General features: G+C 49.1%; 1 protein-coding gene and 5 non-coding genes across 6 annotated transcripts in view; all 6 read right to left on the bottom strand.

Moving 5' to 3' along the window:
• The window catches only part of LOC135817622 (uncharacterized), a 132697-nt gene that overhangs the window by 87178 nt on the left and 20321 nt on the right, over positions 1–25198 (bottom strand). The window contains exons 13-20 of the mRNA XM_065330848.1: positions 21797–21858; positions 21250–21590; positions 20944–20991; positions 20283–20459; positions 16867–17010; positions 3813–4169; positions 2296–3134; positions 1521–1644 (exon numbers count right to left, since the gene is read on the bottom strand). Coding sequence (XP_065186920.1) covers positions 1521–1644; positions 2296–3134; positions 3813–4169; positions 16867–17010; positions 20283–20459; positions 20944–20991; positions 21250–21590; positions 21797–21858 — 2092 coding nt within the window. The remainder of the gene's footprint in view (positions 1–1520; positions 1645–2295; positions 3135–3812; positions 4170–16866; positions 17011–20282; positions 20460–20943; positions 20992–21249; positions 21591–21796; positions 21859–25198) is intronic.
• On the bottom strand, positions 10555–10675 carry LOC135807225 (U5 spliceosomal RNA). Its single transcript, XR_010551517.1, has one exon. It is a non-coding gene; the product is annotated as a U5 spliceosomal RNA (small nuclear RNA).
• On the bottom strand, positions 11837–11957 carry LOC135807224 (U5 spliceosomal RNA). The gene has a single exon (XR_010551516.1). It is a non-coding gene; the product is annotated as a U5 spliceosomal RNA (small nuclear RNA).
• On the bottom strand, positions 17717–17838 carry LOC135807221 (U5 spliceosomal RNA). Its single transcript, XR_010551513.1, has one exon. It is a non-coding gene; the product is annotated as a U5 spliceosomal RNA (small nuclear RNA).
• Positions 19323–19462, bottom strand: LOC135807799 (U4 spliceosomal RNA). The gene has a single exon (XR_010552054.1). It is a non-coding gene; the product is annotated as a U4 spliceosomal RNA (small nuclear RNA).
• Trnae-cuc (transfer RNA glutamic acid (anticodon CUC)) lies at positions 22412–22483 on the bottom strand. The gene has a single exon. It is a non-coding gene; the product is annotated as a tRNA-Glu (tRNA).

The raw sequence follows: 25198 nt of genomic DNA, 5'->3' as shown, positions 1-25198 counted from the left end.
TTTGGGTAGATGAAGAGTGCTTCCACCTGTAAAAACTCACCAACAACCCCCCAAAACTCCACGACGGATGAGCAACAGCCTATTGCTCCACACGGCATCCTCGCACCGATCGCCAAACAGGAAAAACCTCGCGCAGCGCAGGACGAGGATGGAGGAGACGCATGGAAAAGGCATCAAAACGTTCCTTGATGATTCCCGGTCTAGGAAAACCGATTTCCTTAGACAAACAGCATCGAAGTAAGTCAGGAAGGCCTTGATTAATATCAATTTTGGTCCAACTTTCTAGATAATTGGGATACGAGAAATTTGAAAATTTGAAAATCTGTGACGTAGCGGCGGCCATATTAGATTGCCGGCACTCGGATCACTTGAACGGCCGTACCCTCCCGCCGATCACTTTATTCCGTAACCACAGCCGCGCTGTAAAACGGCTGCGGACTACTACCCCTCGCCTTGTGTGCTCCTGCCTCCGTTGTCTGTGTCTATGTCGGTATGTCGGTGTATGTGGAGCCAGAAGTGGCATTTCTTTACTAACCAAGAGGGATTTCAATTCTCCTAATTTTTTCAGGCATATCCTGGGATTCGAACCCGCACTATCGCCCAACATGATTTGAGAAGCTACGTGTCTCCATTATGTCCCTCTCTGCACCTGCAATTCGTTTCAAGGATTTCTCGGGTTCTGAGATACCGTGTTTCGGGGAAAGAGAATTCAAGGTTACTATAAATGGGCAAACAAAGAAGGTGGTGTTACGTTTACTGGATGTAAATGGGCCTTCATCACCTGGAAGAGATCTGCTGGCTGTTTTTTTTTAAACTAGAATGGAATGAAAATTTCACTGTCAAAACGAAATTTGACAACGCAATGAGAGGGCTAAGTTCACGGAGGAAATCAATACTGCTTTCCCTCAGCTTTTTGATACTTCAAGTCTTGGCAAATTACACAACACTATTTCTGCCAGTTCTTGAATTTCAACGTATAGTGCTCCCACTTTCTATAGAGGGGGAAATTGTTATGTCTTGCGTTATGTCATGCACATGTCTTACATTACGTCATGTACATGTCTTGTATTACGTCATGCACATGTTTGTAGCAATATTTCTACTTCATGCTTTCTAGTCTGCTCTCGCCACGGTTTTCCCTTGATGTGCATGCGTGATTGATGATGGACTCAGATGGAGAGCCAAGGATAAATATAGAAAAGAAAACGGACCAAGGAACTACAAGTTACGCTAAAATGTTCACTGACACCACCAGTTACTAAACAGGAAGTTGTAGAACATCAGTACCATCGGTCAGTGTCGTGCAATGTTATCGCATGAGCTGATTGTTTAGTAACTGGTGTTAGTGGACACTAAAGCGTAACTTGTAGTTGCTTGGTGATTGATGATCTTGGTCTTTTTCTCGTGTAATGTCCAAATGTGAATCGCGGCATGGCACTGCACATGCGAAACACTCAGTGCAACCGCGTCTCAAGCAAATCGCGAGTTGTTTATTTCATATGCAACAGCGGACCACGTACCAGCTCTAGTCGCCGCACACTCTGTGGGATGGACGGTGGTCTCGTTGCACAGTGTCTGTCCGGGAGGAGAACACCAACATTCCTCACAAACCAAAGCCTGCTCCGCCGTGCTTGTGACAACAGCCTGGAACAGCGACAACGTGAAGAAACAAAAAAACAAAACAAAAGTTTCATAACACATCAGCTACAGTCAACCTTGCAAGTTGCAAAATAACGACCCTTGATCATGCATGAGAAAAGTGTTGTTATTAACGAGCTGTCGCTATTCATGAGCTTCACAAACATGCAGTCAAATGATCACCAGGTCTGACAATTGTGCCATTATTCACGAGTTGTTGTTAGATCATTATTCACGAGTTGAATATATTCAGAATGAGCTTCACAAACAGTCCATGTGTCTGTGAATTCAATTGACACAGAAGAATTTTGCTGTTCTATGTAGAGTCCGGGGCACGAATCCGGAGACTCCTGGAAAAGCATCGGATCGTCCCCAAGTTCACGCCGTAGTGTGTGCATGTGCGGGCGTGTGTGTGTGTGTGTGTGTGTGTGTGTGTGTGTGTGTGTGTGTGTGTGTGTGTGTGTGTGTGTGTGTGTGTGTGTGTGTGTGTGTGTGTGTGTGTGTGTGTGTGTGTGTGTGTGTGTGTGTGTGCATGTGTGTGTGTGTACACATGTATGTGTATGTATGTACACGTGCATGTGTGTGAAAGTACATGTGCAGGTGTGTGTATGTGCATGTGCACATAGATCCTTGTGAGCAAGTGGACGCAGCACTTACATGCTTGAAAGCGGCGGAGAACGCCTCTCTCCGGCGAATGCCTCTTCTAAGCTGCCTGAGATCCCACACACTGCCACCGCTACTCAGGGCCAGCTGGCCATAGTCGCTCCAAGTGTTCGGAGCAGAGTTCCTTGCCACGAATCGCAGAGAGCCTTTCACAGGAGTGGGCATCCCTTGCGGGCCCAACAACTGATAGTTTTGAGTTGGCGTTGCTCCTAGTATGATCCTGTTTGCATTGTCGAATATCTTGAGGTAGAGCAAGACATGCAGTGTGACGCCAGCTGCCTTGAGACTGCTCTCCACCAAGTCCTTAGTTAGATCCCATTCCATGTCATAACGATCTCCATCCGTAATGAGAAACAGTAGCTTGGTGGAGTGTTGGCGCGCTGGGTACAGCTTGCTGTCCAGAGCTTTGCCAATGGCACTGTAGCTGTCCTCGTGACCGCCGTCAGAACGCAGCTGCGGCAGTAAATCGGCGCTGAACTGACGGGCGCCGACAAGAAAGCTCCCGTTAGCGTCGTGCACTGCACGTCCACCGTACTCTACACCGCTCAACTCTCGGGCACCAAACCCTACCAAACCATATCGGTTGGCAGCTATGTGTGCTCCGATGTCAACTGAACGCAGTGACCGGTCGAGATCATTGACTAATTCAGCCAGCCACAGGCGTTCCGCAGCCATGGATCGAGATTCGTCAATGATGAACACAACATCTGCCGATGTGGACAGGACGTCTTGGCTGCTTAGTGATCGTAGCTGATGCCACGCGGAGTTGACAGCACGGTCAGTGCTGTTCCATGCATCGACACATTGCGGCAGTACTTCTTCGCCATTGTTGTCTGCATAAAGAAGGCCGAGCATGATGGCAAAACCAGAACTACATGTATAAGGTGACTCGTCATTCCTGCACTATTTCAACCTGCCGATATACCCTTTCTGTGAAGAAATAAGGGCAGGTTTTCGACGGGAAAAAAGAGATGTAGGCCATTAACATGTGGCAACTTTGCAAAATTGATCATAGGTCCTTTTCTCTCTTTTCAATCTACAGTGTTCCAGCATACTATAGCAGACTAGACGGCAAAAGTTCACAATAAAAGGCTTTGTTGACCCAAGTGCCTACAGTGTAGTGCATGTACCGTATTTCCCTGGATATAAGTCACACCTTTTCACACTAAAATTTAAGGGCAAAAAAGGGGGTGCAACTTACAGTCGAGCATTACTTACTACTGAAGTGAATATATCAAAACAATATGGCTCAAACCTGAAAATGGTGGCTCAGACCTGAAAATGGGGGTGCGACCTATAATCGAGTGTGACGTGTAATCGTGGAAATACAGTACTAGTACCCAATAGGAGAGGCAACCGTAATATGATCTTTTTTTCACGGAGAATGCGGATAGCCCGAGCATGCTGGTTTTCAATGAATTGTTTTGAGTTTTGCCCGAACAAGAGGCAGTTCCAGACCATGGAAACCGTAATATGATCACACTGAGTTATGAGTGTCAGTTCATCCTTACCAATGACGTGGAGAATGACGTCTCTCGTTTCCGACTGCCAGCCGCTGGCTACGTTGCAGCGATACAGGCCAACCGCATGCACACTGGCTCTATCTATGAACACAGTGGACTGGACCGTTACGCCAGTCGCACGAGTTTCGACGTGGCCCAGGTGAGCAACCGTGCCCGGTTCAAGCTCAGCACCAGCCCGACGCCATGATAACCGAGGTGACGGGCGACGGTTAGCCGAGCACTTGAGCTCAACGCGTGCCCCGGCGCGGACAGTGAAGTGCTGCTCAGAGCTTGCCGAGCTGCCTGCTGCCAGCGAGTCGGGTGTAGGTGGCTGGCTGTACATAGTGAGGTCAATGCCTAGGTCATCTGTGTGCACAAATAGCAAAACACAGTACTGTGCACAGTCACTAACCATACATTGACAACAACAACAACAACAAACAAGAAGAAGTACCTGAAGAAGAAATTGTACAGGTGACAACCTGAGTCGGACGGGATCCACGGAAACCAGTGGCGTGCCCTCTCCTGGCTCTATATGACTCCCTGCTTTATTCAGCTGTGTTCACAACTGATGCGTGTACTCGTGAAGCCACATGTCCATGCATATTTTGCTGGTTTTTGGGTTGTCATGCGCATGGAAGCGCCACAAAATGATAATTAACGCACTCTCCACATACAGGCATGCACCCGGCTCAGAACACATTGTTTTCTGGTTGGCATATCAGGGATATTGGGCGGAGCAGCTGGCGTGCATGAGAAAGACAGGTCGGCCTGCTCTGCGCAGGAGCTGTGACCCGGTGCACACATAGTGTGTGTGAGAGAGAGACAGACAGGTCGGCCTGCTCTGCGCAGGAGCTGTGACCTGGAGCACACAGAGTGTGAACGAGAGACGGTCGGCCTGCCGTGGGCAGGAGCTGCGACCGGTAGTGATTGAAATGAGCCAGCTGCGGAGATAGACTGCCCTCACCCGATATAAGTATATTGACAAGAGTTGTACTGACACTGTTATTGAGGAAATTATGGTGACAGTGACGGAGAGATAGTGATCCCCAGTCGAATGGGGTTGGGAGGGAAGGGGAAATTGACACTGACGGACAAACCAGTGAACAGTCAAGTCGTCAGAAAGCAAAAGTGACAAAGGAGTCTCTCTTTTCTCCTTCTCTCTCTCTAAAGCAAGATTTGGAATGCATGCGTGGGAGAGTGGCGCGCGCTGCGCATGCGCATGTATAGCAATGACATCATAATCAGATGCATGATCATCAGACTAAGTATGAGTGGTAGATGTTCCACGTTCGTTAACAGGGCTTAGCGCACACGCTAAACCACCATTAACGCACTCTCCACATACAGGCATGCACCCGGCTCAGAACACATTGTTTTCTGGTTGGCATATCAGGGATATTGGGCGGAGCAGCTGGCGTGCATGAGAAAGACAGGTCAGCCTGCTCTGCGCAGGAGCTGTGACCCGGTGCACACATAGTGTGTGTGAGAGAGAGACAGACAGGTCGGCCTGCTCTGCGCAGGAGCTGTGACCTGGAGCACACAGAGTGTGAACGAGAGACGGTCGGCCTGCCGTGGGCAGGAGCTGCGACCGGTAGTGATTGAAATGAGCCAGCTGCGGAGATAGACTGCCCTCACCCGATATAAGTATATTGACAAGAGTTGTACTGACACTGTTATTGAGGAAATTATGGTGACAGTGACGGAGAGATAGTGATCCCCAGTCGAATGGGGTTGGGAGGGAAGGGGAAATTGACACTGACGGACAAACCAGTGAACAGTCAAGTCGTCAGAAAGCAAAAGTGACAAAGGAGTCTCTCTTTTCTCCTTCTCTCTCTCTAAAGCAAGATTTGGAATGCATGCGTGGGAGAGTGGCGCGCGCTGCGCATGCGCATGTATAGCAATGACATCATAATCAGATGCATGATCATCAGACTAAGTATGAGTGGTAGATGTTCCACGTTCGTTAACAGGGCTTAGCGCACACGCTAAACCACCATTAACGCACTCTCCACATACAGGCATGCACCCGGCTCAGAACACATTGTTTTCTGGTTGGCATATCAGGGATATTGGGCGGAGCAGCTGGCGTGCATGAGAAAGACAGGTCAGCCTGCTCTGCGCAGGAGCTGTGACCCGGTGCACACATAGTGTGTGTGAGAGAGAGACAGACAGGTCGGCCTGCTCTGCGCAGGAGCTGTGACCTGGAGCACACAGAGTGTGAACGAGAGACGGTCGGCCTGCCGTGGGCAGGAGCTGCGACCGGTAGTGATTGAAATGAGCCAGCTGCGGAGACAGACTGCCCGTTCCCAATATCCCCAATATGGCATGAGAGTAATAATGAAATACGACTGGTGTATTGTGCTGTACTGACAGCAGCAATGTAAAGCTAAAGCTAAGCAGTTCAGGCATGATGTGGTCACTAACCCGCAGCTACCATTGATGACTTTGAACTGCAGCTAATTGACGTGACACTCGCAGGGTGTCAGCTGTAGCAGCCCGGATGTAGCGGTGGACCGCATCACTGCGCCATCTACCCATGATACGGATGATGTGTTCGGGGACACCTGCCATGGCCGCTGATGTTGCGGCGCCAATCCGGAAAGAGTGACTGGCATATGCACTCGGGTCCGTGACCCCACAGAGTGGCAGCAGGTTGCGCAGTTCAGAGGACACTGCATTTCTTGTAAGCGGCTGGCCATTAGCATAAGTGAACAGATGGTCGCCGCCGGGGCGAAACGCCAGGTAGTTTGCCATGGCCTGCACTGGGCAGATCAGTGCGTCCGTGCTGGCTCCAACCAATACTGTGTGGCCCGTGCTGTCGGGGTCCGTCTTAGATGAGCGCACGTTTACCGATAACGACCGCTGGTCAGTACTGATCGTCACATCACATCGCCTCAGGCCAGCAGTCAGTTCTCCACAACGGAAGAACCCATGAAACGCCAAGGAAAAAGCTGCCCTTAGCATGGCCTTGTCGTGAGGGTGCCGCATGCGTGGAACGGCAACATGCCGGCAGATCTCCCTGAGAAGTGGAGTGGTTATCGGCAGACGATGACGCTGTGTCGATGACGACCTGTCGATGCCCCGCAGGACCCTAGCGAGGAGAGTTGTTGGGCCCGACGGGTAAGCAAAGCCAAGTTCCACATGAAGGTTGCGGATTGCCGACATGTAGACACGGACAGATCGAGGCTGAAGAGTCCTGAACAACTCGGCAGCAAAATAGCACAAAGTAAAGTCGTCGCCCGGCAATGGGTTGCAGGCATGCACTTGGCAGAACTGGAAGTAGCGGGTCTCGGCGGTAGAATACGTCCGGCGGGAGGATGGTGCTATTGCCAGTGCTGCTAGCTGTAGCACGGAGTCTGTCAACGGAGAGTTGGCAAGACTGGCTGATCTGGCTCGGCTGCTGCTTCCGGGGCCTGGTGCCTGAATACCTGCAGCAAATTGCGAGACAATGCATCGGCGACAGTGTTAGTGACACCAGGAATGTGGACAGCTGACACCAAGAAGTCATGCTCAATACACAGCAGATACAATGCCCGGATAAGTGTCATGATTGGCGGTGAACGGCAGGTACCAGAGCGTATACAGTCCACCACGGCCTTGTTGTCACACTGAAACTGAATGCGTCGCCTGCTCCACTCCGAACCCCAGGTCGCGCAGGCAACTATGATAGCATACATTTCTTTGAACTCAATGTTCTCGTTCTCGTTCTGGGCTGTCCAGTCTCCTCTCAGCCACCGGCCGTTGTAGAAGGCACCATAACCGTGAGTGCCGCTGGCATCAGTCTGTAGTTGCATGTCGGGGGCTGGCGTCCACTCATCCACCAGGAAGAATGACTTCCCATTCCATATGGTCAGGGCCTCTGCCCACCACAACAGGTCTGCCATTGCCGATGCCGAAATGCGTAGCCATTGGTGCAATGGTGTTGATCGAGTTGCTCCGTCCAGGTCGTACAGGCGTCTCAGGAATGTGCGACCAGCTGGTACAGCTCTGGACGCGAACGAGAGTTTGCCCAATACGGAGGCGAGGTCGCGTTTCTGAACCCGGCCGGATTGGACGAGGGCCGACACGGTGGTAGATAGCTTAGTCAGCTTTGAGGGTGGAAGGCGGATCTCCAGAGCCATTGTGTCCAGCTCTAAGCCCAGGAAGGTGAGAACCGTAGAGGGGCCGTCAACCTTCTCAGGTGCAACTGGGACCTGTAAATATGCAAACAGGTCGAGCAGTAGTGACTTCTGGTGCTGGGCAAGAGGAAGACTGGGAGGCGATACATTCAGGAAGTCATCCAGATAATGAATGAGATGGGGAAGGCGGCATGTGTCCTCCAGAACCCAATGAAGGGCAGATGCAAACTTGTCAAATATGTACGGAGCTGACCGAAGGCCGAACGGGAGGACTTTTTCGAAATAGTAACGACCATCCCAAGAGATACCCAACAAGTGCCAGTCAGAGGGGGCAACAGGGCATAATCGGAAGGCGTTTCGAATGTCCACTTTGGTCAGGTAGCAACCACGGCCGAACTTCATGATATAGGAGATAGCCGAATCGACAGTGTCATACTCCAAGCTGAATGACTCCCGGGAAATACCATCATTGACACTGCGGCCAGTGGGGGAGGATAGGTCATGGATGAGGCGAAATTTGCCATTGGATTTTGGGATCAGGCCCAAACCCGAGGTTTGAAACAGCTGATATGGCGGCTCAGCAAACGGACCAGCTGTTTCCCCAGCATCGCAACAAGACTGTAGGTACAGGGTGACAAATTGTTTATTGCAGAGACTAGACGGATGATTGACAGATTGAATGCATGATACCAGAGGAGTGGTGTGACCAATCGAGAAGCCGTTAAACATGCCAGCACATACATAATCACACGAAACAGGGCATCAGGGTGAGCAGCTAGCAGTGCAGTTAGCCGAGGCACGTTGACTGGAGTGACGACGTCACTGGGAAGACTGAGAGGCCGCTCGGGTGCAAGTCTTCTTTGGGTGTTTGCCGCGGCATGACAGACAGACATGGGCCCGTATGCAGGACGGGTATGTGCAGGCGCCGTTGTTGTAATTCCGGCAGATCTGGCGGCCATCGTGACGAGGAGCTGGGCTGGTGGCTGACTGGCTCCCGCCTGCGTGCTGCGCAAGAGGGAGCCCTCCACGAAAGGGGCAATGCAGGGCTGGAGATGGGTGCACGAGAGAACAACGCGAGCAGATAGGGCGCCCGCGGCTCGTGAAGCAGGACTGCCAGAGGTTAGGGTCCAGTTGCCGCCAGGAATACAGGTGCGGCATGGCAGCAAGACCAGCACGGAAACGACGGTCATAGGTCAGCCACGCGTCGGTCAGATAATTGTTGTTGGCCTCGATGATGTTGGCTTGGTACGCCAGCAAATCTGGAGCTTGGTCCGGCGACGCATCGACCAGGACTCTGGTGAACAAGGTGAAGGCCTCTAACCACGTCGCCAAGTCATGGATTCGGCGCTTGGAGGGCTGGGGAGTGGACGAGCTCTGCACCAGCTCAACGGACCTGCCGTTCACCAACGACAACTGCAGGACATCACTACTGCCGGACATGGCTTCAGGCAACAAGTCCCCAAATTCGACAAACTCACCTCGTGTGATACGTTCCCGTAGCCGTGGAGGGATGACGGGGAGTCCTGGAGAGCCGGCTGCGCAAGCAAAGTGCATCGGGGAAGGCTGCCCCAGCGGGAGAGGAGCTGATGCTGGTGCTGGTGCGGGTGCTGGTGCGGCAATGGGCGAGGTGGTAGGGGCGACGACGTTGGATTCCAAGCGCTCCACGCGCTCCAGGAGGGGCTGGATAACACCAGTCAGGTCGCTCAGGGTGAGAGGAGCTGGTTGTGACGGCGCAGGAGAAGTCACCTGGTCCGCATTGGCTGAAATGTGCCCATGAGCATGGATCACACGGGACCTCGCTCTCCGATGGTCTTGAGAATTCGCAGAATTCACAGCCCGCTGCGGATACGGGTATAGAGCTGGGGGACCGTCAGCGTCAGTGCCAGCAGCGCTTGCACCCCGTGAGGTGCTCCGTGTCCTTGGCATGACCGTTGAAAAATGTAGGAAATTGACACTGACGGACAAACCAGTGAACAGTCAAGTCGTCAGAAAGCAAAAGTGACAAAGGAGTCTCTCTTTTCTCCTTCTCTCTCTCTAAAGCAAGATTTGGAATGCATGCGTGGGAGAGTGGCGCGCGCTGCGCATGCGCATGTATAGCAATGACATCATAATCAGATGCATGATCATCAGACTAAGTATGAGTGGTAGCAAGAGTCCATAACCCAAGAGTATGCAACTGTGATTATGGGTGCATGCGTGGCGCGCTGCCTTCATTACGTAACTTGCCTTCATCACGCTCTGAAAGCATGCATTCAAACTCTCAATTTCTCGCACGAGCCCATCCGTTTTTGCTCGATTCGTTCCAGTACCTACACAATCTCTATATTCTGGCGCGTGAACTCCAGTTCCGTACGAAAGTTCATTTCAAACTAGAGGGAAAGTGCGGTGTTTGATTTTCCGCAGTGCGCGGACTGCAGCTGAATGATGTAATGAAGGCAGCGCGCCGCGCGGTTGGCCCATAGAAAAGAGATCACAGTTGCATACTCTTGGGTTATGGACTCTTGGTGGTAGATGTTCCACGTTCGTTAACAGGGCTTAGCGCACACGCTAAACCACCATTCTAACAACAACATCCAATACAGACTTTAACAGTTGAGAAACTAGTTTCTTTTTTTACATTTTCATCACAGCCCTGCTAGGAAGCAAGGGCTAAAGAAAAATTGATTCGAAGACTCCTTCATTGTTCCTCTCCACGGAAATCTTTAGTAAAAGGCGAAAGATTTATTCGTGGTTGAAGAGAAACCAGAGTGTGCCCATTCAACTGGATTTTCCAGAATAAAAAAACAAAACCTACTTCAGCGTAACTCATTCTAATTGGGCATGGGAGTCATATCTCATAGAGGCGAAAACTAACATTGACGTGGTGCAGCCGTGACATCGAACCCCTCGATCGTGATAACTTATATCATCCAACAACCACGCCACTCTCATGCGTCGCCTTCCGGTAGTCATGACAACCATTAAAACTTGTGGCATGCAGTCATGGCAACTCGTGAACATGACTGTATACTGAGTATGCGGCCACGAAATGAAAATTCCAACATGTGTTTATCAGCATGCATCAGTCGCATACTGGCATGCATGCCAGTCACTTCGACTGGTGGGGTCAATTAATTAGTACTCGCAGGCGTCGCATGCCCTAAATACAACTCGAATTACTGTTTTCTGTGAAGACCTGAAGGCGCATTTTGGCACGCATGAACCACAAGCGCACCAAGTACACGCACCAGTTACCGTGTGAACACAGCTTTAGAGAAGTAAATAGAAATCCTACAAATTACAACTTTCTACTTTTAGTACCTGGTAGCCCTTACTCGGATGATGCTTGGATTATGCAACAACAACATCCAATGAAACTACCGTAAAAGTCCGTAAATAAGTACCTGCCCGAAAGAAACACTCCCTTCATTCTTTTGGCTCTGTCTCTTGAAGTCAAGTCAAGCCCCATGAACATACTGCCCGAAATAAGTACCAGTACGGTGCGCACATGCAGCACGTAGCATGTACATCGACATGAAAATGACTTCTCCACTACACACAAGTGAGGTCCGAAAGTTAGTTCGCGCCCGAAAGTTAGTACGGGTGTGGTCACTAAATTCGAAAGTAAATACGTACCGTATATTCTCTATTATAAGCCCAGGTCTCCATTACTAGCACAGTCTCTAATACTAGCCCACTGTGAGCACCTTTCGAAACATTATAAGCACAGTCTCTATTAGTAGCACGGTCTTGGTAGAAATTAATGCTGCATGCATGATATTTAGCATGTATTTCTTCTTGCTCTGTATGGATGTATTGGTTGAAAAAATATAAGCACGGTCTCCAATATAAGCACGGCGCTTATAATAGAGAATATACGGTACTTATTTACGGACTTTTACGGTAGTTTCTTTCTTTACATTTTCATCATAGCCCTGCTAGGAAGCAAGGGCTAAAGAAAAATTGATTCGAAGACTCCTTCATTGTTCCTCTCCACGGAAATCTTTAGTAAAAGGCGAAAGATTTATTCGTGGTTGAAGAGAAACCAGAGTGTGCCCATTCAACTGGATTTTCCAGAATAAAAAACAAAACCTACTTCAGCGTAACTCATACTAATTGGGCACGGGAGTCATATCTCATAGAGGCGAAAACTAACATTGACGTGGTGCAGCGGTGACATTGAACCCCTCGATCGTGATAACTTATATCATCCAACAGCCACGCCACTCTCATGCGTCGCCTTCCGGTAGTCATGACAACCATTCAAACTTGTGGCACGCAGTCATGGCAACTCGTGAACATTACTGTACACTGTTGCATGACCATAATGCCAACAGAGCTATTCAACAGCAAGCAGATTGTGACAATATGACAACGTGTAATAGTGTGACGATACAATGTGTGTAGACAAACAATACGATCACCGTATGTATTTGTTGGGGTGACATCTGTTATCAGTGTGTCATGCCTCTTACTTGCTTGCAGCTTCATCCGTAGTCCGCTTCCATTGTCCTTGTTCTATATTCTGTTTTATTTCTTCTAGTGCTAGTCGTTTCACTTCTCATCTTTCCTTGAAGTAGTTTATTCGAATTGTAATTGTTTTCCTGCCACGATCGCTCGTTGTGTTATTTATTTGCGGCTTGACTTCATTATTCATTTTGCCAGCGCCTGCAAGGCTGCATGCATACTGTGTTCACGCGTGATTGATGATGCCATCGCTTATGTCTTTGCTGCGCGTAGTCGCGTAGCTGGTCTTGTTTTCTTTGCTTTGTTAGGGCGCGTTCAGACTACCGTGAACCCCGTCAAACCGTGAATGCCGATAAACCGGGAAGGACATTCACACTACCGATAACAAACTAACGTTACCGTGAAGTTTTCAGCTCTCACCGCGGCACTGACAAGGGATTTTCCCTTTTTTCCCAGCGCGCATGCAGCCTGAGCACTTTTTTACTGCCGGTAAAAGTTTACTGCCGCAGCAGCCGCGGCAGTAAAACTTTCCCACCAGTAACGTGCCAGTAACGTCACGTGATCAAATCACCTTGGCGACTTTCCCAATCGGTCACTTTTTATCGGTAGTCTGAACGCGCCCTAAGAGTTGCTGTTTGCTCGACTCGACTTCATGTCCAGATCTATTTCATGCACTACATGGCGGCTGTCGCTGCAATAGCTGCTTCAGCCACGACGAGCTGTTATCGGTTGCTCTGTCGCCATTCGTATGCCTTGTTAGACGTGTTTTTCCTGGCCAAAGTGCTGGTGATTTTGGCCTTTTTGTTGTTCTTTTCTTTCTCTCTTCACTGCCAACTTGCATTTTTCGTATTTATACATTTCCACCAAGAGGCTGCCGTTTGCGCTGGTGTGTTGTGTTGGGCGAAGAGGGGTGACAGAGAGAATAGACAGTTCCAGCTCTCCCAGAACTTTGAGGTGCCGAAAACCCGGGAATCGAATCGGGAAAGTGTTTTCGGAGTGCCGTAGTGTTTTGTTTATTTTTGTGATACGTGAGTTCCTATTGTGCGTTTGTGGAATACTCGAGTGAATCATGTCAACAAAGTTTAGTTATCTTGTCCAGCCGTTTGCTAGCAAGGATGGCGATGACATACAGGAGTTCTGGGCCAAGTTTTTAAGTTTTGGCCACTGCCAAGGGATGGTCGGACGAAGATGCCTGCATGAAACATCTACCCTTATATTTGCAGGGCGATGCATTTAGAGTGTTTGCTCGTATGCCGGATAGTGACAAAAGCAAACAAACGGAGGTAAAGAAAGTGTTAGTGAGTGCATTCAGTGTGACGCCGTCGAGAGCGCATGATTTATTCAAGCGCCGTTGTTTGCGTGTGGACGAAAGTGTCGACGCGTATGTGGCGGACTTGCAGCGTTTGGCAGCGCCGTCGGGGCACAAACCGGGTGGTGACGCCAGCAAGGATCCAATCGTGATCGAACAACTCATCGCTGGCCTACAACCCAAATTCGGCCGTCAGCTGAGAACGTCGCTGGCTGGCCAAGAACTGACAATACCTGCTTGTTGACAGTGTGTGTGTGCGCGCTTAGATCCAGTGAAACGGATTCTCGTTACACGAGAAGGCTCAGCCAGAGCGTTTCTGCCAGCGCAGTGTACACTGACCTCATAGTACTGTTGTGTGTTATAGCTGTGATCAGCTTGGGCATGTCCAGCGCAACTGCCCAGAGTTGAAGAGGAAGAAGTCCCGTCACAGTGGACAATTAGCGTGCCATTTTTGTGACCAGGCTGGTCATGCCAAGCCAGCGTGCCCTGAGCGGAAGAAGTGGCGAGAGGCCAAAGCAGCAGAATGAGTGGCGGCTGCTAGTACGTCTCAGAGTGGCAGTGATAAGTGCCTGTGAGTAGTAGTAGTAGTAGTAGAATTGATCAGCAATGGCATTTACATGCGGTTTCCACAGAAGCTGCCCCCGCCAAGGATTTATGTGGACGTCGAGTCGGCCAAGCCGGATGATTGGTGACGTCAGTGCATAAATTGCCCTCAGCAGCATCCAGCAGCACGGTGCGCCAGTACGGTGACGATGTGGCCCTGTATCTAACAGGCCGCAGCCGCCAACAGACCACCGCAGAACTGGCCTGCGGTGTGTGCTGTATCCCCGATTTCCTGAACGAACGAGGACTAGTCCTGAACGCCAGCAAAACTCAGTTCACTGTATTCCACTCGAGAACAAAGAAAGTATGCTCCTCGCTCCGGCTCACCATTGAGAATATCTCCGTTGCACCATCGACCACCATCAAGTACCTTGGCATGACATTTGACTGGCACCTGACATTCTCTGACCACGTTAGTGCCCTTGAGCGAAAGGTAGGCGACAAGCTAGCTGCGTTTCGCAGAATCCGTGACCGTTTAACTATCGATGCAAAGAGGATCTTCTACTGCTCATTCATACAAGCTCAACTAGAGTACGGCTCCAATGCGCTTTCTCACAGTCTGCAGGCAGGGCAACAAGATCGCTTGACCCGTCTCAGCAACCATGCAGTTAGAACTGTTTTCGGTTATCCTAGGTTCTGTGATATTTCCGCTTTTCTCGCCAGGCGGCTTCTATCTCCTGACGTTTGCGATTCAAATTGTTTGTGCTTTTTTATAGATCATTGCAGAAGACATGTAGCACGTTGTTAACACACTGCTTCGTGACAAGCGTTAAAAAGGAAGTATAGTAGTATACCCTAAAATCAAATTTTCACCAGTTGCAGTCTTCGGGGTGCTGAGTTGGATGGTCTTGGTCCGAGGAAGCTGAGACGCTCCCTTCCTACTTGAATCCCAATCGAACTCGCGCACTTCCACCGAAACTGGGTGACTGCGCCCCACTAGATGGGGATTTGTATGCAAAATGTCACTAAAAGCGCCATTTCGTTCTTATAAAAGCACGGATGACCGCCATTGGCCCATATGTTGTAGTCTTTTGGACGCTGAGTCGACTGGTTTTGGTCCGAAAAGGCTGCGATGCAGCGTTCCTCCTTTATTCCCAATCGAACATGGTTGAACAAGCGGTCACGTGCTCCTGCGTACACCAGTCACCTGGTCACCGTGCCTGCAGGGTACAACTTACTAGCCTGTTTGACCTTTTTTGGGTGCAGTCCTGTCACTCGAGTTGAACTCGAGTTGAACCTTGGTGTGAAAGTTGTCGCCTGCTGGCGCGGTGACCAGGTGATTTGGGCACCCAGGAGCACGTGACCGCTTGTTCAACCATGTTCGATTGGGAATAAAGGAGGAACGCTGCATCGCAGCCTTTTCGGACCAAAACCAGTCGACTCAGCGTCCAAAAGACTACAACATATGGGCCAATCGCGGTCATCCGTGCTTTTATAAGAACGACATACCACTTTTAGTGAGATTTTGCATACAAATTAGGGCTCAAACGGTCACGGTTTTACCCCTGACGGTTAACTGCTAAGCTAACGGTCGGTTAACCGGTTATAACCTATAAGCCACGGCAATCCTGCGGACTCTTTTTTAACCGTATATTTGACTATACTCATTCAAAAAATGTACCCTATTCAGTACAACGCATACTTGTACATTCTCTTGCATGCTCATTCATACATACTCTCACACCAAGAGACCAGATATGACCGAGTTGACAGCCCAGAAATTGCGTACGCGTGCGACAGCCCGCGAAACTGCACACTTTGCAACGACCTGATACTTGAAAAATTGACTGAAAAGTTACTGCGTAACCGTTATCTTTATCGGTTAACCGTTAATTCTTCGTAACCGGTCTGCAACCGATTAATCGGACTAACCGTTTGAGCCCTAATACAAATCCCCATCTAGTAGGGCGCAGTCACCCAGTTTCGGTGGAAGTGCGCGGGTTCGATTGGGAAAAAGAAGGAAGGGAGCGTCGCAGCTTCCTCGGACCAAGACCATTTGACTCAGCACCCAGAAGACTACAACTGGTGAAAATTTGATTTCAGGGTATACTTCCCCTTTAAAGCCACACACAGTATCATGCACCCGCTCGTAAGTTCCTCTGTCTCTTGCTCTTCCCCAGGCCAAAAACCGCTATGGCTTTTAGGCATTGAGCTTCTTAGGCGCAGATCGCTGGAATTCACTCCCTGCTCCTGTTCGTATTTGCTCCACGCTATCAGACTTCCGCTCATCCATACGAAACATATAGGGTACCCCGTAAGAAGGCCTTAGGCCTGTGGGAATGCCCCATTCAAAATTTAACAAATAAAAAGAATAATGTCGCTGTACACTAAAACTCCCTAATGTGGATGCCCCCGATCCGGGCATTTCCATCTACCGGGAATCTTTCTGACCCTCTAGAGTGACAAAACCAACGAAAACAGGCACAAACTATAATATAGATAGGCAAAAAAGTGTTTACTTGCATGCAATAAGTATGTATGTTCCGAGTTGCCGGCAATTCCTAGTTACAGGCAGTACCCCGGTCCCAACGTGCCCGGATAAGGGGGCTTCTACTGCACTGACGAAACCGTATACGATACTCACCACAGTTCTGCTCATCAGAGCCGTCGGGACAATCAACGTGTGTGTCACAAACAGACGCCAGCGGCACACAGTGAGGCACTCGGAGGCAGGTAAGTTGGCTCTGGCTGCACCTGACCTCGGTCCTGGCAGGCGCACGGGGCATTTCTACACGATATATTGTAAGGAAATTCACAGAAAAACAAAAAATCTATAAAGGCGCTTGCTTGCACCTGGCATTTGATTTAAACGGTCGCAGGTGACGTCAAGAGTACTTCAGGTACATAACAAATATTGGCCTGGTGCAAGCATTGAGAGTTGAGCTCTCAACAGCCTCTTGCGCTGCACATACCAGTATAAATAGTTCTGAAACACAAAAGAATAAGTAACTCCCAAGAGTGTGCAACTTCTCATGAGTTGCACACTCTTGGGACTGGGGTTATGAACTCTTGGCGATATCCTGGTTTACAAACCCAGGAGAGGACACGGCACACAAAAGCTCAGGCGATGTTTGCCTCACGACTCTTGGGGAAGCCCCTGGGTTGAAACCGTGGGACCTCAGAATGTGCAGATCGTTTTCAGAGATGCTGTTACCAAAAAATGACCAACAGGGCTCCAAGTTCCAATCCTGACCGGTCTTGTGAAAAGGAAAGTACCCAGCGGAAAACAAGTTCATGGTTGTGGGCTTGAGCATGAGGCGAGGCACACCCTGTCTGTCCATGGGAATCAGTGCCATGTCCTGTCTCGGGTCTACACAACTCCCTGATGACATCAAACCGTCACAATCTGGCCATTCACAGGGTACTAGTACTGCATGCACATCGCACACAACTAACAAACTACCGGTAGTGTCTTTCTTTACATTGCTATCATAGCCCTGCTAGAAAGCAAGGGCTAAAGAAAAATTGTATTGAAGACTCCTTCATTGTTCCTCTCCACGGAAATCTTTAGTAAAAGGCGAAAGATTTATTCGTGGTTGAAGAGAAACCAGAGTATACTTACCACCTGTCTAGCTGAACCCCTATGAAGTCGACAGTACTTCAGTGACACTATTACCAAATGTGGTGGCTCTCTATCCCAAAACTACAATAACTGGTACGAGGACTCGCACGCCCAGATTATAAAATCCAATGCAAGAGCTGAAAACACGAACTATATCCGTACTAAATGCGTCACACCGTTGCTATGGCAACTGGAGGTTTCTCAGGACAACGGATCATTTGCTTGGATACACCAAAAGCGCACATATGCAGGCCTTGCTGAGGTTCATGTATATCCCACAAAATCTCTTTACATAGCTAGCTATGACTGGGGAGATGTAACCATGGCGATATACGATAGATAGAAAGCACGTGCAAACGTCAGTATCCAAGGACAAGTTCAAATGCTCAGGCCTAGAATTCTAACTTGCACCATCCTGATGGGAGCTATGGGGTTGAAAATTGCTTCGCGACCACCATGGCAACGTTGATTTTGGATACACTTTGATCCAGTTTCGCATTAATCTATGCACGTTCGAAGCAGTCTCATTCACAGTATGGCGACATATTCGTCAAAAGTGACTAGGCTGATGGTGTCTTGGGCGCATTGCTGGTAAGAAATACGACTGCATGCAAAATCAGGGCCAGGCGACATAAACAAAACAAAGGCTAAAACAAACAAACAAACAAACTGTACATTTAAGTTTTTAACCCGGGTCATATTTCAACCCGCCATGAACACAGATTGACTGGAGCATCCACGTAATGCATTGCACTTGACCCGGGTTGATTTCAACCCTCCTCCAGGAGAAGGGTTCAGATTGAAATCGTACTACCATACATCCATGCATTCCACGCCAGGTTTGTACAGCAAAGCACAGGAAATGTTCACGAGCAAGTAGTCACGCGACCATACAAGACTGTAGAAGTGTACTTTTGTCAGCATATCCCGGTCAACTCTCTTCGTGCAACCACCCACTTATTATTCCACCGTAAAAAATTCAACCCGGGTTGAAAACGCTCATGTAAGCGCGCAGCCAAAGTTCACCATGAGCTTATTCTCCAAGGGAGTTGCATGCTCTGATTTATGTACTCTTGGTGCTATTATTGCCCTTTCCAGTATCTTACATTACAATCACAAACTGTAGTGTCGCATATAAAAGCATGACCTGCATAGAAGCGTGACTCGAATAGAAGCCGATTTTCCAAAGCGTGCCATGACACAGAAGCATGGTTTGAATAGAAGCACATGTACTTGCACACTACATGTGTGACAATGTGCACTGTATAGTGTAGACTGAAGATGTTGACATGTAGAAGCATGTTTTGAATAGAAGCACGGTTGGAACCCAGGCATATACGGCCGTGAGCACCTGTTGTTATACGCGACATTACGGTATGCATCCACCAACTTGACAGGAACAGGAAAGCAGTGGACTTTATGCAGTACTCGAAACAAAGCACCAATACAATTTCTGTCTTTGGATTGATAAGATTTGGCCCACGGATGGGCCTTCAAAAATTGCAAAGCCGACTATATTTCAAGTCGTCAATGCGGGATATTGGGAAAAGTTTTCAACTAGCAATAACCACGCCTCGGTTGGACCTCATTGGCTATGGTACTACCACTGCGCAAAGCTGATTTGAGTCTTTGCAGTGGCTCCTATATGAGTTGTTGAAAGGGCCAGTGCCAGCAGTAGCAACTACATGTACATGTGTATAATATCTGAGCATATAAACATGACTGCATCCAAAGGCAACTATCAAACCAAAGTTATCTTCTCGACAAGCCAGCAGACAAGTCTAAGTCAAGTTGCCGTCCCGTTACCAAGGTAACGATATACCGCCGCAGTAGTTGCCAAAGCAACGCAGTCATTTCATCATGACAACACTCCTGCAAGTTTATGACGGCATTTCAACGTGGCATTCTGTGAGATTCTCAGCGACAAGCTGTAGCAAGAAGGACCCACGAATGTGTGTAATCCCCGGTAGCCTAATCGGTTGGGTACTGTCCCGGAAAGACAGTGGTGCTGGGTTCGAATCCCGCTCATGGATCCTTCTTTTGCAACATTGGCGCCTGGCAATGGTTCGAAACCACGACCCATTGTACTCCCCACGAGTAGGTACAGCGTGCTCAAGGAACAACAAACAACAAAATGACACAAGAAGGTGGTGGACATCACGCAACTGCATCATAAAGAAAAGCGGGGTTTGTCAACTTACAGCCGCTCTATTCAGTTGCTATTCACAATTGCCGCATGCGCTGGATGAACGATCTGACGATCTGACGATGGGTGACTGGCCCGAACGTCATAATTTTTCGACATCATAATAAAGATTTTTTCATCCGGCGCATGCGGCGATTGTGAATAGCAACTGAATAGAGCGGTTGTCAGTTGACAAACCCCCTTTTCTTTAGAATTACACAAGACATACACATCCATTGCACCACTACCCTACCTGTGCAAATGGGGCAGCATCTATTCTCCCGCGTGACAAACTTCTCACAGCGCAGCTCGGGACAGGTCACAGTGGAGCAGTTCAGACCCGCAGCGCCCATGCATGTACACGACGTGCAGCTGTTGGCTTTCCAGACTTCTCCGCTGACCAGAACAAAGCCGTGTACGGAGCAAGTATCTAACGAGGCAGAAATACATGTATACCGAGTGTCAATTGCACAGATAGACAAGCACGCACACGCAAAAAAAACCACAAGCACACATATGCAAGAGTTCGGTTGCGCAGATATACACGCATCCATGCACATACCTTACGAGGTGCACCAACACAAAAACACTTGTGCACATTCAAACCAGCAGAGCGGAAGTACGCATGCATATAATGATGTACACACATGCACGTATGCACACGCGCACACATGCACACGCGCACACGTGCACACGCGCGCGCACACACACACACACACACACACACATACACACACACACACACACACACACACACACACATGCGCACACATGCACAAGCACTGATTCACGACTCAAATTTCATTACAAACCAGCATGGTTGGCCATTCCATACAAACTAGCACTACTGTAGTCTCCACTCCAACACACAACATATTATACGATGATCTCATTTACATAGTATCTATACGTACGGTGTTCCTCGGATGGACGAGTGACAGAGGCAGCCGTCGGAGCACCGTCTAATCAGCACAGAAAACAGCAAGAACAGCACAGCCCCCGATAGATACGGTTATTTGTCGGCTACAATGCAACAGCACAACTTGCAATGCCCCACTGGTTGGATTTCAAGTTGAACCACGGTCTCAGGTCAATACAAGGTGCACTGCATCTGCTCGTCAGTTGCGGTTCCAATATTCAGCACTGGACGGAGACCTGTTTGCAGAGAAGATGAGTCTGTGTTTTGAAACTAAAGTTGTAGTAACGTTAGAGCAACTCACCTATTCCAAAGTCAGCGGGCAAGACAGTAGACTCGTCAGCATGGTGGCCTGCTGCTGCTGCCACAACACCATAGCCACAGTCAACCAGCACTTTTTCCAGCAAAACCCAGCGGCTATCTGCAGAGTGCATTGATGCATATCCTGCACTGTCAAGATGCCCATGGGCGAAGAAAAAGTAACGCCGATTGCCGCCAAGTGGAAGGTCGTACGGGTCGCTGCTGAAGCAGGACAGCGAGAACGTGACGGAGGTTCCCGACGCGTTGCTCCAGCCGGCGCTGCTCAGCACGTTCTGTTCAGCATCCAGCGTGGGCATCGAGCCATGTGCATGTTGTATAACCCACCTGGCATGGTACAGTACAGCACAGGGTCGTACAGAAACACAGACTCACTCTAGTCACCTGTTGTTAGGCATGAAAACTTTCGAAAAAAAGGGAGCTCTTTATCAGCAGACTGAAATCGGCCAACACAGTGCACGAGAAAATGTGCCAGGGTCCAAGAGAAACAGCAGACAAATGGCCAGAGGTGTTTCAAGCTGTGTGGTGCTCACCTGTCTTCAACTTTAACTGTGCCATTCCTGTGCACGGTGCCAATGTAAATATCACCGATGGACTGTGACGAGAACAAACAAGAAAACAAACGGAAGCCAACACTGAGACCTCGTTGACTTAAAGCAAGACAGTCAAGGAGCGTAGCCAGACCCCACAATCCGGTCCCCTTGCTAATCATTTGAACAGTGGTAGCATCCCATTTACAGAAGTCGCTTGAAGTACAGTGTAGTGCATTTGTATTCCCTCGCCTACTGTAAAGCAATGAATTTTGGCCGGTGAGAAATTTTGGCCGATATCGAAATGAAACATTTGGCCGTCAAACTTTTGCCGATCGGGGTTTTCAGAAAAGAAATGGCTCAATCATGCATCATTTGCCTCTAGAACAAACTTTGGCCTGTAATTTACTTTGGCCGGTTTGCACCAAGCGGCAAAACTAGCGAAATTAAATCGCCAGCGAAAATTGGTTGATTTACAGTATACGCATAATAGTGGAGAACTTCTATGAAAACAGGGAGTAGCAAAATACCGGTTTTACTACTCCCAGATTAAAACTATTTTTACAAAACAGAAATCAAAACATCTGGAGTTGATACTGAACCCAAAAAAAAGTAACGTTCCCACGCCGGGAATCGAACCCGGGCCGCGGCGGTGAGAGCGCCGAATCCTAACCACTAGACCATATGGGAGACACACTGAAAAGAGTGTCAATCTCATTCAACTTCCAACCAGGGAATTGTATAAACCCAGGAGAGGACACCGTCACGACATACAAAGGCCCAGGCAATTTGTGCCTCACGACTCTTGGGAAGTCCGTGGTAGACACAGCGGGAATCTCAGAATGTGCCGGTAGTGACGGTACAATACGAATTTTCACATTTTCGGAGATGCTTTCACCATGAATAAACAACATGAGCATGAAAGATATGACTCTCGTCCAATGTCCATATACGCCGAAGAATACTAGTATCCAAAAATAGATAAAGAAGCACGAAGAAAGAATCCTTCAGTGACAGCGAAGCACGAAAAAGAACTGAAAAAGACCCGGCTCGATTGTCCTCCGGTATCCCTAAATCAGGTTTCTGGAGAGAAGCGGACGCGCGAGGCGGGCCGACAGGAACAGAACACGTCCCTCTTAACCCTTGTCGTCGCTAAAAAAGTTGTTTTCCAAAGGCGGATGTTGTGGTCGCCAAGGCTACCCGACGGTGTACCGTCCGTCCTCAAACACGACTGATTGGAGGAAGTCATCATACGCATGATTGTTGTTGGGGCGTGTCGCACTGAGAGAGTCGAAATCTTCAACAGCCCAGAACAGGGGCGTCGGAAGGAGTTTAACATTGGTGTGGCCAAAGTGCGAGAGGGGGGTCCGGGGGTCCTCCCCCGTAAAAAAATTTGAAAATTGGGCCTAAAAAGCCATATTTTAACGCTACAGAATAATTAAAAAAAGAATATGCATGCTGATGATACACCGCATTGTCGATGCAAAACATGGTACCTGTCCCTCCACCAACAAGGTTGAAATGTAAAAAATAAAAAAAATCGAAAATTATTGGTGCGGCTTTGGCCACACCTGCCGCACCGGTTCCGACGCCCCTGCAGAAGCGCTCTCAAGGTCAAACGAGGGATCTTCTCGTCGATGATTTGCTACGGCTAAAGTGGTGTTGCTCTCGATTACCGAACAGGCATGCTCAGTTGCTACTGTGCCGGCGCAAACGAAACCAAGTGACGAGTCCAAAAGCTGCAGGCCATCGGGAAAGGAGATGCGGTCTGTGCCCAGGATCTTGTAGTAGTGATCAAGAACAATGAGGATGTCGATACAAAGGCGATCGTTGGATGACGTGAGTGGCTCCGCAAGAGGAAGGGTGTTGAGGCTCGGGTGCCTGTTGGTGTACAAGGGGACGCGCCATATCGGTGAAGTGATTTGGGGAATCACATTGGCGGACAGCGGAAGGATCGAGTCATTCTTGAGTTTGAGATTGACTTCAACGCGTGGGTACTGAGACGTGTTCCTCGATGCACTACCGAAAGTAGAGAGGGCAATGTGATCTTGACCTAGAACACTGAGGCTGGCTTTCGCCTGGAGCGCCTGCGTGACATACGGCTGCAAAAGCCACTATCGAACAGTACACGTGCAGACAGCGTGGTCATTTTATCAGCCTGTCTGCCACACAGGGGTTCTTCACGGTCAGCAACGACTAGGGGTGAAACGATTAGTTCGAATATTCGAGGATTCGTTCGAAAATTTCAAACAAGCGAGTATTCGAAATTTTGCACGTATTGGCATTGTATTTTTCAAAAACTTGTGTTGTACGATCGTACCGCTGGTCCACTGGTATGCATGCGTTATGCATGGCTTTGAGTCAGTATTTTAAGACTTGGACGATGCGATCACCACGGCAAGTAACGTTCTGAGATATGAAAGTACTGATGAAAATCGTTACTTTACACTCTGTACAAGACATTGGCGACTTTTCTTCTATGTTCACAGATAATTTCGTCCGAATTGGTCGAGAACTCGCAAATCTAGTGCTTTTGAATTTTGATAAAATACTCGAAATAATCGGATACTCGATCGAATATTATGAACGAGTGATCGATTGGTCAAAATAGATACTCGTTTCACCCCTAGCAACGACCCAACCGACCCGGATTACCAGCCCATCAATTCCTCTGCCGACAGCTTGTTGGACCTTTGGAAGAAGGGCCAACAACATCTGGATCAGTTCTGGCTCGCCTGGAGGAACGAGTACCTACTCAGTCTGCGAGAAGCCCATACGTCGTCATTCAAGCAGTCAAGGACTCGATCATCAGTGTTTCCGAAGCCTGCTGATGTTGTCCTAATCAAGGAGGAATTGCCTCGCGGGCACTGGCGCCTTGGACGAATCCAAGAAGTTCACACCAGCAGCGATGGCAACATCCGCTCTGCCACCGTCCTCACTTCGGACAAACGCACCGTCAAGCAGCCAGTAAGTTTACTGTGTCCGCTTGAGACCAGCAGTATCTCGGAATCCTCAGCTACCCCAGCTCAGGAGACCAGCAGTACCTCGGAATCCTCAGCTACCCCAGCTCAGGAGACGAGCGCTCCCGTTGCAGTCGTACCAAGACCGACACGAGCCGCTGCCAGCAAGTTTCAGTCCAACTTGCAGGATTTGACCGCCGACGGCCGTGTTTAACTCTCTCTCTCTCTCTCTCTCTCTCTCTCTCTCTCTCTCTCTCTCTCTCTCTCTCTCTCTCTCTCTCGCGCTCGTGTTTAACTCTCTCTTTACCTCTCTCTCTTTACCTCTCTCTCTCTCTCTCTCTCTCTCTCTCTCTCTCTCTCTCTCTCTCTCTCTCTCTCTCTCTCTCGCGCTCGTGTTTAACTCTCTCTTTACCTCTCTCTCTTTACCTCTCTCTCTTTACCTCTC

This window comes from Sycon ciliatum, chromosome 1 (assembly GCF_964019385.1).
Source record: "Sycon ciliatum chromosome 1, ocSycCili1.1, whole genome shotgun sequence".
Lineage (NCBI taxonomy): Eukaryota > Metazoa > Porifera > Calcarea > Leucosolenida > Sycettidae > Sycon > Sycon ciliatum.
Note: the sequence above shows the minus strand (reverse complement) of the source record. Positions and strands in the feature narration are given on the sequence as shown.